The sequence below is a fragment of the Pongo abelii genome, chromosome 10, assembly GCF_028885655.2.
Source record: "Pongo abelii isolate AG06213 chromosome 10, NHGRI_mPonAbe1-v2.0_pri, whole genome shotgun sequence".
NCBI lineage: Eukaryota > Metazoa > Chordata > Mammalia > Primates > Hominidae > Pongo > Pongo abelii.
Genome location: NC_071995.2, coordinates 63,925,352 through 63,940,480, shown reverse-complemented (window position 1 = coordinate 63,940,480; position 15,129 = coordinate 63,925,352). Strand labels below are relative to the sequence as shown.

General features: G+C 38.3%; 1 protein-coding gene across 2 annotated transcripts in view; it reads right to left on the bottom strand.

Annotated features, from left to right (window-relative positions):
• Positions 1-15,129, bottom strand: part of HMGA2 (high mobility group AT-hook 2) — a 141,270-nt gene that overhangs the window by 4,824 nt on the left and 121,317 nt on the right. Inside the window, exons 4-5 of one of the 2 annotated variants that reach the window (XM_009247996.4) lie at positions 9,658-9,690; positions 8,462-8,711 (exon numbers count right to left, since the gene is read on the bottom strand). In XM_009247996.4, the coding sequence (XP_009246271.1) occupies positions 8,637-8,711; positions 9,658-9,690 (108 nt within the window). In that variant the 3' untranslated portion in view covers positions 8,462-8,636. Of the gene's footprint in view, positions 1-8,461; positions 8,712-9,657; positions 9,691-15,129 lie in introns of those variants that run through there. The other variant, XM_002823485.6, reaches the window with a different exon arrangement.

Here is a 15,129-nt window from a genome sequence, read left to right as displayed (position 1 = left end):
GAGATTCTCTGTGGAGCCCTGGCCACAAAGGAGGATGTAGCATGATTAAAGCCATGGGCAGACGAAAGACAGATGAGTCAAAGATCAGCTGCCCTGTGACCCTGTCCTTTCACTTAATATTTAAATTCCAGAAAGTCACTAAGCTGTTAGGCAGATACACACCTCATTTGTCCCCAGATGATTCACTTCTCATTCTGACATGAGGTGTGGACTTAGGTGACTACTCTGAAACAGACCACGGCATAAAAGCCAGCAGGTATATTTTATTCCTTCTTACGGTTAACAAATTAATAGAACTCAGTCAAGCTGGCAGACCTCCTGGATTGAGCTGTAATTATTCAATTTCTAACTGTTTGATTTTTCTATATTATCCGGAAACCAAGGTACTTTCAAATCCAGAAGGAAGCAGAATTTTCAGGCCATGAACTTAACAAAGACCTTGTACTAGATGGAATGTGATCAGCTTTTCAAAACATTCCCAGAAACTTTGCTTGATGTGAGCTCCTGAAACTCCTGAATTCCAACCCTTTAGACACAATTCAGATGAAAATGGTAGTAGGTCATGTTGTTTCCTTAACTGTCCTTAAGACAATGTGGATAGTTGTTTTATTAATGTATCTTTCTGCTGACCTTGGAATTCTACTAGTAACTATCAGTTAGTACTGGGAACATGACTAGGATGTCAGAGGGTGGGAGTCTCACTCCATTAAAGGTTTGGAGGCAATGTGGCTCTCACATGCTCAGAATGATGCTTTTCTCAAATGTCTAGTTAGTGGAGAGCTCTCTCTTCTTGGCATAGCCCTGGCTGGCCACCCTTCAAAGGAAGGAATGGTTCCCAAAGGCGTGATGTGGTGGGGCAGGTGGCTCTTCCCACCTCTGCAAACCTCAGCTCTCACCTTCCCAGTGACTTGGTCTTTGGTTACATGTGTGGATTCTGTATGACAAGTGTGCATTCAATGAAGAGAAGAAAAATCCTCCCTGTCAGGAATGAGGTTGGAAAACCCATTCTCAGCTCCCCTAAGTGTCATGGTTTGGCCAGACTTAACACAGGGTGCTTCTGTGGTGCAAAGAGGGAACAGAAACAGGTGACATGGAGAATAAGCAGCTGGCTCCGACATCCCCAAAGAGTCCTGTTTCTGTAACTGAGGAGTTGGTAGGGACCCCTGAGCTTCAATCATCTTTAATAACTTAAAAGACATGGCTGGGGCTAGGTATGGTGGCTCCTGCCTGTAATCCCAGCACTTTGGGAGGCCTAGGCAGGCAGATCACAAGGTCAGGAGATCCAGACCATCCTGGCTAACACGGTGAAACCCCATCTCTACTAAAAATACAAAAAATTAGCCAGGTGTGGTAGCGGGCACCTGTAGTCCCAGCTACTTGGGAGGCTGAGGCAGGAGAATGGTGTGAACCCAGGAAGTGGAGCTTGCAGTCAGCCGAGATGGTGCCACTGCACTCCAGCCTGGGTGACAGAGCAAGACTCCGTCTGAAATGAAAAGAAAAAAAAAGAAAAGACATGGCCGTGTGTTATAGACAATAGCTTTTACCTTGACATGTTTTAAAAAAATTGCTTCGCATTTGTCACCTAATGGTCAAAGGACCTTTGAGCTTGTGTAGCTCCCAAGAGGAGCCCTGAAGTAATAAGGAAATGAAAACTGTAGCCAAGAGTTGAACACATCTCCTTAGGGTCTAGCGGCAGGGTGGGAAGGCTAAACAGCCGCTCTTTGGTCAAGAAGGCTTACCTGTTGGAATGGGGCTTCAGGAATGTTCAGATGAAAGGACTTTTCAAAGTGCAAGTACACAGTGACATTTTTATGAGCACCAGCCACTAAGGCCTCTAAACACTGAAAAGCTCCCAGCCATCATGCATGATGCAGCCCAATATCCACACTTAACTCCTAAGGCTGACAGAATTTTAAAATGTCTTGAATTTAATCAGACTTACCATACAGGCATGGATGAGGGTGTGTGCTGGAAGAAAGTTCAATATTTAATGCTAAGAGCTGAAGCTCTGGGTTTAATTTTCAGATGCAGACTGAACAGCAGGTCTGCAGTAGAAGAGGCCAGTGAATTCTAAATGGAACCGGGAAATACAAACACAGGGGTGTTGTCACCACGATGCCCTCCTTTGTGTGTGGTACGGAGTGCAAAAATCACAGAAGTCCATGTCAGCTTTAATAAGTCCTTATCTTTTTTTTTTTTCTTAACTGCAAAGAATTCTGCAACTATTCTATTACATGATGTTGCAGGCCAGAAATACATACGTAATTTAAGCTATCTTGCCAATAAACCTACAAATACTTGGTAATCTAGAAAGGGTAGTTATGGCTAAATGGCATTCTTTTTTGTCATCTGTGTATGTTCAACTTCTCAGGAACTCAGAATGACACACTTAGGAGTTTTCCACATTCATGAGTATCTTGAGTCAGTCCTGTCACAACAGAAATAAAGGGCTCTCTCTCTTCAGCAGCAATGACCAGGAACCAGTTTTTCAAGTTCCATCTGTAGCTAAGTGACCGGCAAGACCACAAAGCTCAGTTTTTCTATTTCTCTGTCAGATATTTTCATTTAAAATTTATTGGGACTGTTTAACTTAATGGAAAGTGATTATTTCCCCCAACTAGGAAAACTCTACAGCAGATTTTTAAAAAACATGTTAAATGGAACATATATAAACCATATAATCTGGCAAGAGCAAGGGATTCTGGTGGAAATGCTAGGCGGGAAATATGTTTTTCAAAAGGAGACAAGAAGTTGAGATATTGACAGCACTTGTACCTGATCTTGTCTTTATTTTTGCATTATGTATATAAAAACATAGAATTGTTAGGACTTCTTTGTGTGCGTTAGCATCAGCTTAATAAAGTCGGTTTGAAGGTCTTGCTAGGGCATGTTTAATGTAAAGAAGGTTGATCTTGGACCTCACTAATCATAGATGCCAACCATGGCACTAGCAGGTCTTAGTCCCACCGTGTCAGCCCAGTAATGACTATACATGTCTATCTACACTGCAGGGTTGTGTGAGAAATGTGACCACCACTTGGGGAAACCCTGAAAAAGAGTAAAAATCCAGTAAGACTATAGTGTGAAGCTGTGATTATTAATGTCAGTTACTCATTCTGTGATTATTTCTTTACCTGTGATTCAAGGATAGGTTCTTAAGAAAGAAAAAAACTATTAAAGAAGGTCCCCAGAGGAAAGTAAAATAAAAAATCTTAGATTCCTAAAATGCTCTCCTGCTTTTCTTGTCTGTAGCCTCAACAGAGTTCCATCACTGAAAATATTGCAACAGAAGTAACGCTGGTCTCTGGGATACAATGAATTTCTCCTTTCTGGGATAAAGGGCCATTTTTAAAAAATCTGGAGATGGTAGGCACATTTTTCAAATAGGGAAATCATTTTAGGTATAAACTAATTGCAAGTTTCAGGAGTCATGATTTCTGAGGATTACCGGTTTGATCAGTTTTCCATGCCAGGTTCAATTCATATTGCAGGAACACTGCATTTAAAAAAATAGCTAAAGACAGCAAAAGGATTTTTGCATAAACAAAGTATTCAAAAGAAGGGAATTTTTTTTTTTTTTTTTTTTAAATAGAGATGAAGTCTCACTATGTTGCTCAGGCTGGTCTCAAACTCCTGGGCTCAAGGAATACTTCTGCCTGGGCCTCCCAAAGTGCTGGGATAACAGGCATGAGCCACCGTGCCCAGCCCAGAAGAAGAAAATTTATTTCAATGTTTCCACAACTGTTGTGGAATGTTCTTATTTTTATGCAAAGTAGCTTTAAATTATGATTAAAAACTGCTTAAGGGTTATATTCCAGATGTGCTTATTAGTGGCATAGACTAGGAAAAACCTTTTCCCTTTGTTTTGTAGATGTGTAAAATTTTGCATAGGTGTTGTATTTGAGACCAGGGAACAGAACATTTGTGGATTTTAATCATTATTGCACCAAACGTTTTTCATTATCCTGAGTTATGACTTTTGAGTAAGATTATAAAGATATCAATAACAGTAAGTTAACAATTTCTCAGTAGACATTTGAGCGTCCAGCAAACATTTCCTGAATGTAAGTGTCTGAGGCAATGCAACATATTTCTATGCAACCATTAAGGATTTTCTTAGAAAGACCAGGTTTTAAAGCCAATTGCTATTTGTTCCACATTAATTTGGGTCAGCAAGTTTGGAGAGTAAGAAGAAAGATTATATATTGAGTAAATAATTGGTTGTTATCCAGTACACATCAAAATGTAGAGGAAAATTCTGCAATATGAAGGGGAAATGCAGGCAGCCACTGCCATTTTGTTTTGAGCCTAATGCACAGACTTCCCCACACAGAAACAGTCATACTTAAAAAAAAACTCTCACAGCAAATTTGTCAAGTCCAGAAACACTAAATTTTGCTTTTTGGAGTTTTATAAGTTGCCCTAAATTGAGTGATGTTCTTTCACTTCTGTTAGAAGTTGTCATCTCTATAAAACATTTCCTGCCAAGAACCGCTGACTTCATCCTGCCAATATTCCTGTATTACAACTGTTAGCTAAGCTAATTACTTCATCTGTTTACAGTTAATAATCATTTTGATACGCTTCCTCTGCCCTCCAATTTCCCTGTGCTTCTGTGTCCTTGAGCTACTTTACTAAGGGTTAAACCTTGGTTTCTACTTTGCTGTCTCCTTTTCCCTTGACCTTTGTGATGTCAGAGATCAGAGGTTAAGTCAAAAAGTATTTCCTACACAACAGAACAGTGCAACTCAGGGCAGCCTTTGATATGATTCTTCGTGTTTTGCCAGTTGGTACTAAACATTTACTGGCCCACAAGATGTTTTACTAGCTTGAAAGTGCATAAGCAAGAAAAAAAATACATCAGTAATCTTTGTGACTTAGGCTGTATAAATCATTATGCTCCTTGAGTGAGCAGACGAGTGAGTATTTGTAAGTCTGATTTATTATGAACTATTTACTGCACTGGCCAAGGTACCATGTAAAAGATGAGTGTTCGAGTGAGAATGCTTTCCCCTTTCCTCCTTCCCTCTTTGTATGTCTAGACTAAAAGCCCCCAGTAAAAATGCCTTCTTTGAGAACGAGATGCTGACTGCAATTCATCAACTTGCTTGTCCCAAAATGAAATCTCTCATTTTGCTCCAAACAATGTTTAGGTTGTCTGAAATATAAACATCCTTAAAACTGCCCTTGAAGTCTCTGTAAAAACATTCAACATTTTATTTTGAGGGGGAAGAAATCCCGTGATAATCAAGGCTTACTGAGATTTCTTTGCCCGGGTGCACACCACCCACAGAAGATGTTACTCGCAAGTAAAAACTCTTTTTTTTGAAACAGAGAGCTTTGTTTCCAGTCTTTTAGAAACTGAAAACTTTGCAATCCTCTCATTGGGAAATTGAAAAGGAGCAGGTTTATACCTGTCCTAATTGCCAGAGGCATCGTTTGCCAGGGCTGTACAACAATGGGGAAAGTAGATTGAAAGGGTGGAGAGCTGCTAGGATTTTAAAAACCTGTTTTCCCTTTGGGTAGAAGAAAGGTGAGAGAAAAATGTCTGAATTACATTTAGGGAGTCCCTTTAAGTCTCAGGTTAAAGCCTTAAAAGGGTAATAGCAATAAACGATCAAATACCTGATAAACTAGCGAAACATTTTTAGACAACTCAGATGGAGAGAGGCTTATTTTTATCAAAGTAAAAACTTGAGTAACAAAGCACCCTCTAATAATAATAATAATCTGGTACTTTTATCGTGTTTCTTTTTTTAAAAAAAGAAAAAGAAAAACCTACCACCATTTCCTACTAGAGTTAAGAATGTAATTCATATGACTGAGAATTCAACTGCTCAAATTGCTAAAAAACGAGCTCATTTCTATTTCTTTCTTTCTTTCTTTTGAGATGGAGTCTCGCTGTCACCCAGGCTGGAGTGCAGTGGCACAATCTCTGCTCACGGCAACCCTCCCCCGCCAACCAGGTTCAAGCGATTCTCCTGCCTCAGCCTCCCGAGTAGCTGGGATTATAGGTGCCCACTGACACACCCGGCTAATTTTTGTGTATTTGGTAGACACGGGGCTTCACCATGTTGGCCAGGCTGGTCTCGAACTCCTGACCTCCCAAAGTGTTGGGATTACAGGCGTGAGCCACCGCACCCAGCCTCATTTCTATTTATTTCTAATTAGCTGATTTTAATTTATTGTTTATCACTTGAAGTGCAAATATAGTAGAGTTATTTTGTAAGCTGTTTTCATTGGTTTTGGAATTTTAGAAAAAAGTTAACGTGCATATTACAGATTTTCCCCTTTAGCTTTTTAAGAGACTATTAACTCTCTCATTAGGATTATGGGACACACTTGATGTTTGCAGCTGATGACACCTGGTGGATTTCCCAAACACAAACCCCTGCAACAGGGTGGTCCTTCACTTTTCATTTCTCTCTAGATGCATGTACTTGTATACACAAACACAAGTGCGTATGTAGGTGCTGAGATTTATCATAATTCTGAATTCGTCTCGTCAGAATAAACTCTGCTGCTTTGTACCCCAGGTTCAACAAGGGTCATTCTTGAAGTTCTGAGGAGACTTCAGCATTGAGCAGTATGAGGATACTTCACCACAGAGCCTTTGTAATTCTGTATACGTGTGACATAAATGCTAGGAAGATGATTCTAAATGCTTTAGCCCTAATGATAGGATGGAGCAATTACTAGAAAATTTCCTCCAGCTAAAAAATTCCTGCCTTAAAAAACATTCAATGAAAACACTTGATGTCAAAGAGGAAGTACTTTGGAATAAATCAGGATTCTAGAATTTTTGAGACTATAAATCTCTGGAAATGAAAAACTTAACAGTCAAAAATAAGTCAGAATGTAATAATGCTACCTGGAATTTATATAATTATGAATTTTATGTAATGTTCTTGGGAGTAAGGGAAAAGGCATTATTATTATCCCATTTCCTAGATGGATAAATAGAGCAAAGAGAAATTAATTAGCCCAGTGATGGGGCCAGAAAGAAAAATGTAGGTCTGTTTACACACTGCCGAGCCCTTTTCTTTAGATGTAAAATATTTAGTTGTGCTAAAATTTTTACCACCTCAAAAGCGATTCTGAATGTAACCCCTCAAAGTGCTGTTGAAGGAAGGATATGAGGCTGAGTTAATCCACATTGCCACATGGGAAAGCCATCTGGGAGGGTATTTTGAAAGAAACAGATGGAAAAGGAAGAGATTCTTTTGAATGTAGTGTAAAATTTACATTAGCTTTCACGAACTTTCACGTAGTTTTCATGTTTATATAATTCATCACTGTGTCATTAGACAATATAAATTAGATAGCCCAATAAGCTCATGTTCTTTTTTATAATTCTGAGTCTGAACTCTCCTATAAAGGGCAAATCTGGAACAGGGTCTGTAAGATAGCCAGACTGATCCTTGAAGATCAACTCAGTCCGCTTGTGGCTTCTTTGAGATTTTGGATTCTCTTGGGAAAAAAACTGTGATTTCACTTATATTATTTCTTAATGTATTAATGTCCAACTTGCAATCAGTTCTAGCCACATTAATAATCTCCACCTATGGTGTATTTGTTCTTGCCTCTCTACCTTTGTATATGCCATTCATCTCATCTGTAATTTCTTTCCCTTAATTTATGTTTCAGTTTTCCCTTCTGCAACTCAACAACAACAAAATCAAACAAAACAAGAAAATTCCAGTCTTATCATCCCCTTGATAACCTGAGGCATTCCACTCATTCATCTGTATCCCCCGTGTGTCCCATACACATTGACATTCTGTGGTCATTTGCTCAACAAATGTTCAGACATCCTCTCATGTGTTTTCACGGAGTGTCTTCATCTCTAGTTGCACATTAAACTCACTTAGGGAGTTCACAAAAAATACTGATATATCTCCAGACCAAATAAACAGAATCGCTCAAGGGTGGGGCCATGCTGGGGAGGTAAATGTTTAACTATTTGCTCCTCAGGAAAAAAAAAAGTCCTGATTTGTAGTATTTGTCACTTTCCATGGTGTAAATACTCCCACCGTAGTGGATTTCAAGCTACCTACTTGACATCACTGAACACGGAATTCAGAAAAGATGTTCACTATTTGCTCACAAGGGCCGGTTCCAGCATACCACTGGATAGGACACAGGCATATACATATAAATACATTTCTCAGATGCAGTGACTGTTTTTCTTTGTTTGACTCATCTTCCCTATGACATTAAGCACAGGGGCTGAATCAATATTAACAAACCACATAAAGTTATTAATCTATAGTTCACAGCCTGTGATGCAAATGTGAACTCTGCCTCATCCTTTGACTCAAATGCACAGAATTATCAATTTACTTTCTCTTGATTTTTGTACAGATAAAGGATGAGAAGCTAAATATTTTTGGGTTCTCCTACTTAAAATGTCAAGTTTTTGTTTATATATATATATTTTTAAATATTGCTTAAAGATACACAAACACTGGGTCTTTTTAGCCCCCTCTCCCACTCTTAGCTTTTAGGTATGGGAGCACAATGATAATGATTTTTTTCATGGTAACTCTGTTTTTATTCCACTTAAAGCTCATATGTAGTTGTTTGAAGACACTTTCCCTGGATCCTTTCATGTGTTTGGAAGTTTCAATTCTCTTCTAAGTGGCATTTTTAGAGAATAGTAGATATATAAGATTGCCCAGGTGGTCCTTCCCAGGCAAGGCAACATTGACCTAAGAAAATAGGATGCAAGGTAGATTTGTAAAGACTTCTAGGGAAAAAGATTTCATGGATACTTAAAATTACATGAAAGAGTTCTACTTAATTTGATAGCTCATGACACTGCTTACTACTTATTTTAGCAGGTTCAGCATGTTACCACCTAGATCTCCAATGACTATTTACATCCAGAAGGGAAGAGAACAGCAGAACATTCTTATACTTTAATAATGGCTCACATTATTAGCAATCCTGGTTAATTTATACTTCAGTTTTGTTTTCTTCAAGATATGCTTCCTCAATAAATATGTTTTTTTAATGTTTCTATGTATAGATTATAGTGAGGACAAGGTGCTCCAGGAATATGGGGCAAGAGACGTAGAGCTATTTCCCAATTTGATGTTGCCAAAAACTTCAGAGACTGTGATTCAAGTTATTTAAATAAGCTCTAAGAATGCATCAGTCTGCAAGTTAGTATAACTTAACTTCCAAGTATTCCAGCATTCTTTGGAGTGTTTTGGGATCATCAAATATTATGAAATGGTTCAATGAAGAAATACGTTTCCAGTCATGAATCATTAGATATAAGTCTGGTGTCAAGTCAACAGAATATAGACAGTCAGTTGGAAGGACAAAATCTGATGTTTAAGAATTGGTAAAATACAGGATAAGATTAAATATTTGTTTTACATATGAGGCAATGTAATAAAATAGTTTTATTTGTAAAAGAATTTATATTTGCTTTGTACACTTAAGACCTTACATTTTGGGAGGTTTTCCTGGTACGATTGCAGACTATGTATTCCTAACTTTGAAGGCTACAACACATTTTCAGGAATACTGCAAGATGATAATCAAAATTAAGAAAATGTGAAATAAAGTTTAGTTTGGGGACATTTTTCAGTACATATTTCACTTTTTATATTAATTGGGAGAAAAGAATTAATGACTATGTCTTACCTGAGCAGGCTTCTTCTGAACAACTTGTTGTGGCTAAGGAGGAAAAGAAAAAGATATCTTTTAAAAGAAAATATACATTATAGAAAAAATTAGGTGTACATATTTTAAATATAGATACTTGTCTGCAAAGAAAAGAGGAAAGTATAAAGTTCAACTGGTATATACAACATTAAAAGTGTTTATACTTGGCCAGGCATGGTGGCTCATGCTTATAATCCCAGCACTTTGGGAGGCAGAGGCGGATGGATGGCTTGAGCCCAGGAGTTCCAGACCAGGCTGGGCAACACGGTGAAACCCTGTCTCTACAAACAGTACAAAAGTTAACAGGGTGTGGTGGCATTGCAACTGTAGTCCCACTACTCAGAGGCCTAAATGGAAGGATCACCTGAGCCAAGAAAGGTCAAGGCTGCAGTGAGCCGTGATCATGCCACTGCACTCCAGCCTGGGTGACAGAGCAACACCCTATCTCAAAAAAAAGAAAACTGTTTATTCATGATCTCTCTATATTAAGGAAATACAACATAGGTTATCTCAGTGAAAACAATTCCCAATTAAATTCTGGCATACAAGCCAACTAGCTTGAAAGAAACTTAATTGTTTGATTCACTTTGTTTTTAGCCTATATATCACAAAACTGAGGAGCGAAGGTACCTAATTTGTTAATATTTTATTTTTTTCAAACACCTTCATTGAGACGTAATTTACATACCACACAATTCACTCATTGAAAGTATATTTTAGTATATTCAGAGGGTTGTGCAATCATCACCACAGTCTAACTTAGAACACTTTCATCTCCTCTAAAAGAAATCTTGTACCCATTAGTGGTTACTCCCCACTACCCTCCACATCCCTAGCCACCTCCCCTGCCTAAGTGACCATGAATCTACTTTCTATCTCTACAAATTTACCTATCTTGACATTTCATGTAAGTGGAATCATACAATATGTGTAGAGTCTTTTGTGTGTGGCTTCTTTCACTGGCCTAGGGTTTTCTAGGGTCATCCATGTGGTAGCATCAGCAGTTCATTCCTTTTTATGCTAAATAATATTCCCTTGTATGGATATACCACATTTTACCTATCCATTCATTAGCTGGTGGACATCTGGGGTGTTTCCACCTTTTGGCTATTATGAATAATGCTACTATGAACATTTATATACACGTTTTTGTGCGAACATGTTTTCATTCTTGGGTATCTATCTGGGAGTGGAATCGCTGGTTCATATTGTAATTCTTTGTTTCACTTTTTGAGGAGCTGCCAGACCGTTTTCTAAAGCAGCTGTACCATTTTACAGTCCCACCAGCAATGAATCTGGAGTTCCACTTGCTCCATATACATGCCAATGCTTGTTATTGCCTGTCTTTTTGCTTATAGACATCCAAATGGGTGTGAAGTTAAACATCATTGCTGTTTCAATTTGAATTTTTCTCACAACTAATGATGTTGAGCATCTTTTCGTGCGCTTATTGGCCATTTATATGTCTCCTGGGGAGAAATGTTTATTTAAATCCTTTGCCCATTTAAAAAAAATTTGCTATCTCTTCATGACAAAGTTGTAAGTTGTTTTAATGTTTTGCATTCAAGTCCCTTATGATTTGCAAATAATGCTGTGAGTTTGTTCAGTTTCTTGATGGTATCATAGGAAGAATATTGTGTTATATTGTGTTATATCTATATCTATTGTATGTGTAGAGCAAAACTCTCCTCTTTTGAGTTAAACATTCGAGGGAATGTTTTTCTGCATGCCTAACTTTCCAATAGAATATTAGAAAATACTTGTTATTACTTTGGCATTATAAAAGATGGATTTGAAGCCTAAGCTTTTCGATGGATTATTTACTTCCAGTCCTGACTTTCGTGTTTGAATATAGGCATGTATTATTCTATCTACACATCACTGAGATTTGTGAGTACACCTGAGGTACTCTGATGTGGATAGTGACATGCTTTCTTGCACCAGTGAAAAATAAAATTGCTACAGTTCTCCCAAATAACAGCAGTTAGATTACGTTCACTATTTACTAGCCCCTGTTCATTCATTCTGAGAGCCCCTTCCTCTCAGAGGTACAGTGGTTTATTGCTGGTACATTAAAAATTCCATATAAAAATCATCAGAACTTTTTTTTTTTTTTTAGATGGACAGGATAAAAATAAAATAAATGGCAAGGTACTTTTGCTCAAAGGAAAAGACGTTCTTCCCTTTGACTTTAAATCACAGTAAAGATGATGTCATCACAAAAGCCCAAGTTTTGAGATGATATTTTCTCCAGGGGAAATCGAACCAGGAACAATGAGGACTTCTTGCCTCTTAGGACACAAAAGCGTGAGCTAATAGAGGATTCATTTCCAAAGGGTCATTTGGAAGAAGAGAGCACTCGTCTTCCTCCCCTTTTTCCCTGTCGACTACACCTGTATACATGTTTACTCCCAAACCGTTTCAAATCCACACACATTCTTGCAGGCTGACTGGTTCCTACTGCTCAGAAATCCCCCTCCTTTTTTGGCCGAGGCTCCCGCATTCATGTGACTCCTGCACACTGCAGCTCAATGAAATCCTCTGAAAGGGCTGCCAGCTCACCCAATTTTCCATGAATTAGGTCCTGACACTTCAATGAGGGGAAAGACAATGTCTGAATCTCTGCCAGCCCTGGCTCCCGGCCTAGTCTGTGTCACGGAACTTCTACCAGCTACCCTCAGACACAGCACTTCATACTTTTCAGACCACCAAACAAACAGACCCTTGAATACTTTCAATGTTGGTTGGGGTTATGGCTGCCAGGATGTTTTCCCAGCCTCTGGCACCCAATGGCTCCAGACTGTGCCGAGAAAGTTTTTGTTGTTGTTATTTTGTTTTGTTTTTATTTTTATGAATGGCTTTGGTAGAAAACGCAGACTGAAGCATAATACTACCACCATTCATAAAAAGGGAAAGGAAACAAACTGCTGTCTGGAAAGCTTTTTGGATGCCAAACAAACTGTAAGTCTCTTATCTTCCTTGGGGCATCTCTGGGCTCAGAACTAAGTGTTGATTCTTAGAAACCAGTTGCTCCTCGGGGTTCTTGGCATTAAAAACACGACTGGCCACTGGAGTTTTATAAGACCTGAATAACATCAATGATACATATTAGTCTTCTGTGTTGTTAACAGTAAATTTTCACGCACCTTAATAAATGAGTAATATTTTGCACATGCATTTCCTATATAAAAGCTAGAATCCTTTATATTTTTAACATCTGCCCCTTTGTTACTGGGACGGTCCAAGCCTTACTGTTTTCATTTTCTCACAGGGAAACCAAGGCATAGGGAATTTAAATAATCTTCTGAGATCTTTTTCTAAAACCAAAATAACCCGAGTCTACTGATTCTCTTAATCCCTGATATAATGCTCTGAAGAAACTCAGTCTGTTCCTTGAAAAAAAGAAAAAAGAAAAACGTCAAATCGAGATCCAATCCAGGAGAAGCTGTACTTCCCGGCTTTGATTTTCATCTCCAGATTGTTCAGCAGGGCCTAGTTCTGATTCCTCCAGGTTGCTGATGAAAAGTGAATCTGGGGGACAAGAGTCAGACCTGCAAAGTCCAGCTGCCTCACCTCACTTGGACATTCTTCCTTCATTATCAGTTGTGGAGGGGCTGAGTCCCTCTTAAAGGTGTGGACATCATAATGACTGTTCAGTGAACAGATAGCAAAGCCTTTCAAATTGTTTAGACAAATCTGATGATCCAATTCTAAGTGTGCACATAGGGAGTTTATACAATTTAGGCACTTCGTCAACTTGACATACAAACCCTTCAATGCACTGAGATTTTGAGTTCATTATGTTGAGACTACTGCACCTTTCAAAAAGCTTGTAATGAAAATCCTCATTCCATGGTTGCATTGAAACTTCTAAAATACAGTGGGGTGAAATAGAGCTTCCTCCCAGAATAAAACATCAATAGCAGCATTGACTTTGGTCAAAAAGCATTTGACCAAAGGACTTTGAAGAAATGTTTTGGATTAATAGATGTTAAAACAGAACTGTGGCCGGGTGTGGTGGCTCATGCCGGTAATCTCAGCGCTTTGAGAGGATTGTTTGAGCTCACGAGTTTGAGACCAGCCTGGGCAACCTAGCAAGACTTCATCTCTATTAAAAATAATTAGCCAGGTGTAGTGGTGCATGCCTGTACTCCCAGCTACTCAGGAGACTGAGGTGGGAGGACTGCTTGAGCCTAGGAGGTTATGGCTGCAGTAAGCTATGATCACACCGTTGCACTCCCGCCTGGGTGACGGAGCAAGACTCTGCCTCAAAAGAAAAAAAAATGGTGAGAACTCAAAGACCCCATGAGTTGAACATATCATGTGAAGCTTAAAAGGGCTCTTTCTAACTACTTGGATTTCAGTGAGTAGTTCTCTGCAGTCTAGCCCTTAGAATGGACTAGCTCAGCCACAATTGAAAGTATAATGCTTAAGCAAATAAATATCATTTGTATATTTGTAAATATACAAATAGCTTAGGGTACAACATGCTAAGAAACTGTAGAGGATAAGCAAAAGGAAAGGACATATTTTTGGATTTCTGAGGTCATACAGCAAACGAGCATTTCTCCAAATGGAAGAAAAAAAGTTACTGAATTTTTAAAATCCACAGAGTATTTAGATTTTTAAGATTTTGTAGAAAGACACTTGTGTAGGAAATGGTCTGCCATTCCACCTATTTCAGAATAATTAAGAAGTTCCTCAGCCCTCCTAAGAATACAATCTATGGTTCCAGGAAGTCTAGGTATTTTAAAGCTGATACTCAGACAGCTAAGCCACTCCTTCTGGTAGGTATTGAAAGAAAATCCTTGCTAACAAAGGACGCAGACATTAGTAGTTCATTTTAGTGCTAATCTAAACATTAAATAAAAAGAGGCTTGAATTGAGCTTACCAACTTATTTTTTTTTTTAAATTAGGCACAATGTATGGTAAAGCAAGCATGATTATTATGTAAAGGGTCTTAAGTTGACCTTAGAAAGAAAGAAGCCCTTCACATGGCTGTCTGTGCAGATGAGTCTCTGTGTTTAACATAAGCAGCAGAATTTTAATATAATTAGATCCTTTGCTTCTTGCCAGGCAGTAGTAGGTGATTTTGCCCACTTTGTTTTAAAATCATATGATTTTGTTTTAAAATCATATGACCATTGTTCAACCAATAGGTACTTCTGTGCCATAGCATAATCTTTTTTCATGTAGATTGTTTTCCATTCTCATAGCAATATAGTATAAGACAGATCTTCTAGCTATTTACTAATAAAGAATATAAAAACCCTAATTTCTATAAAAATTCCTCAATGAGAGTTACATTTTGGGGGCCTTTCACACCTCACAAAATAGCATCTCACAGGATCATCTGTTATTTAAAATTTTAAGTTAAATATGGTGTCATATTAAAAATGTTTATGCAAAAGATATTTGTTTTTCAACTTCCAAAAGAGTCCTTTAGATGT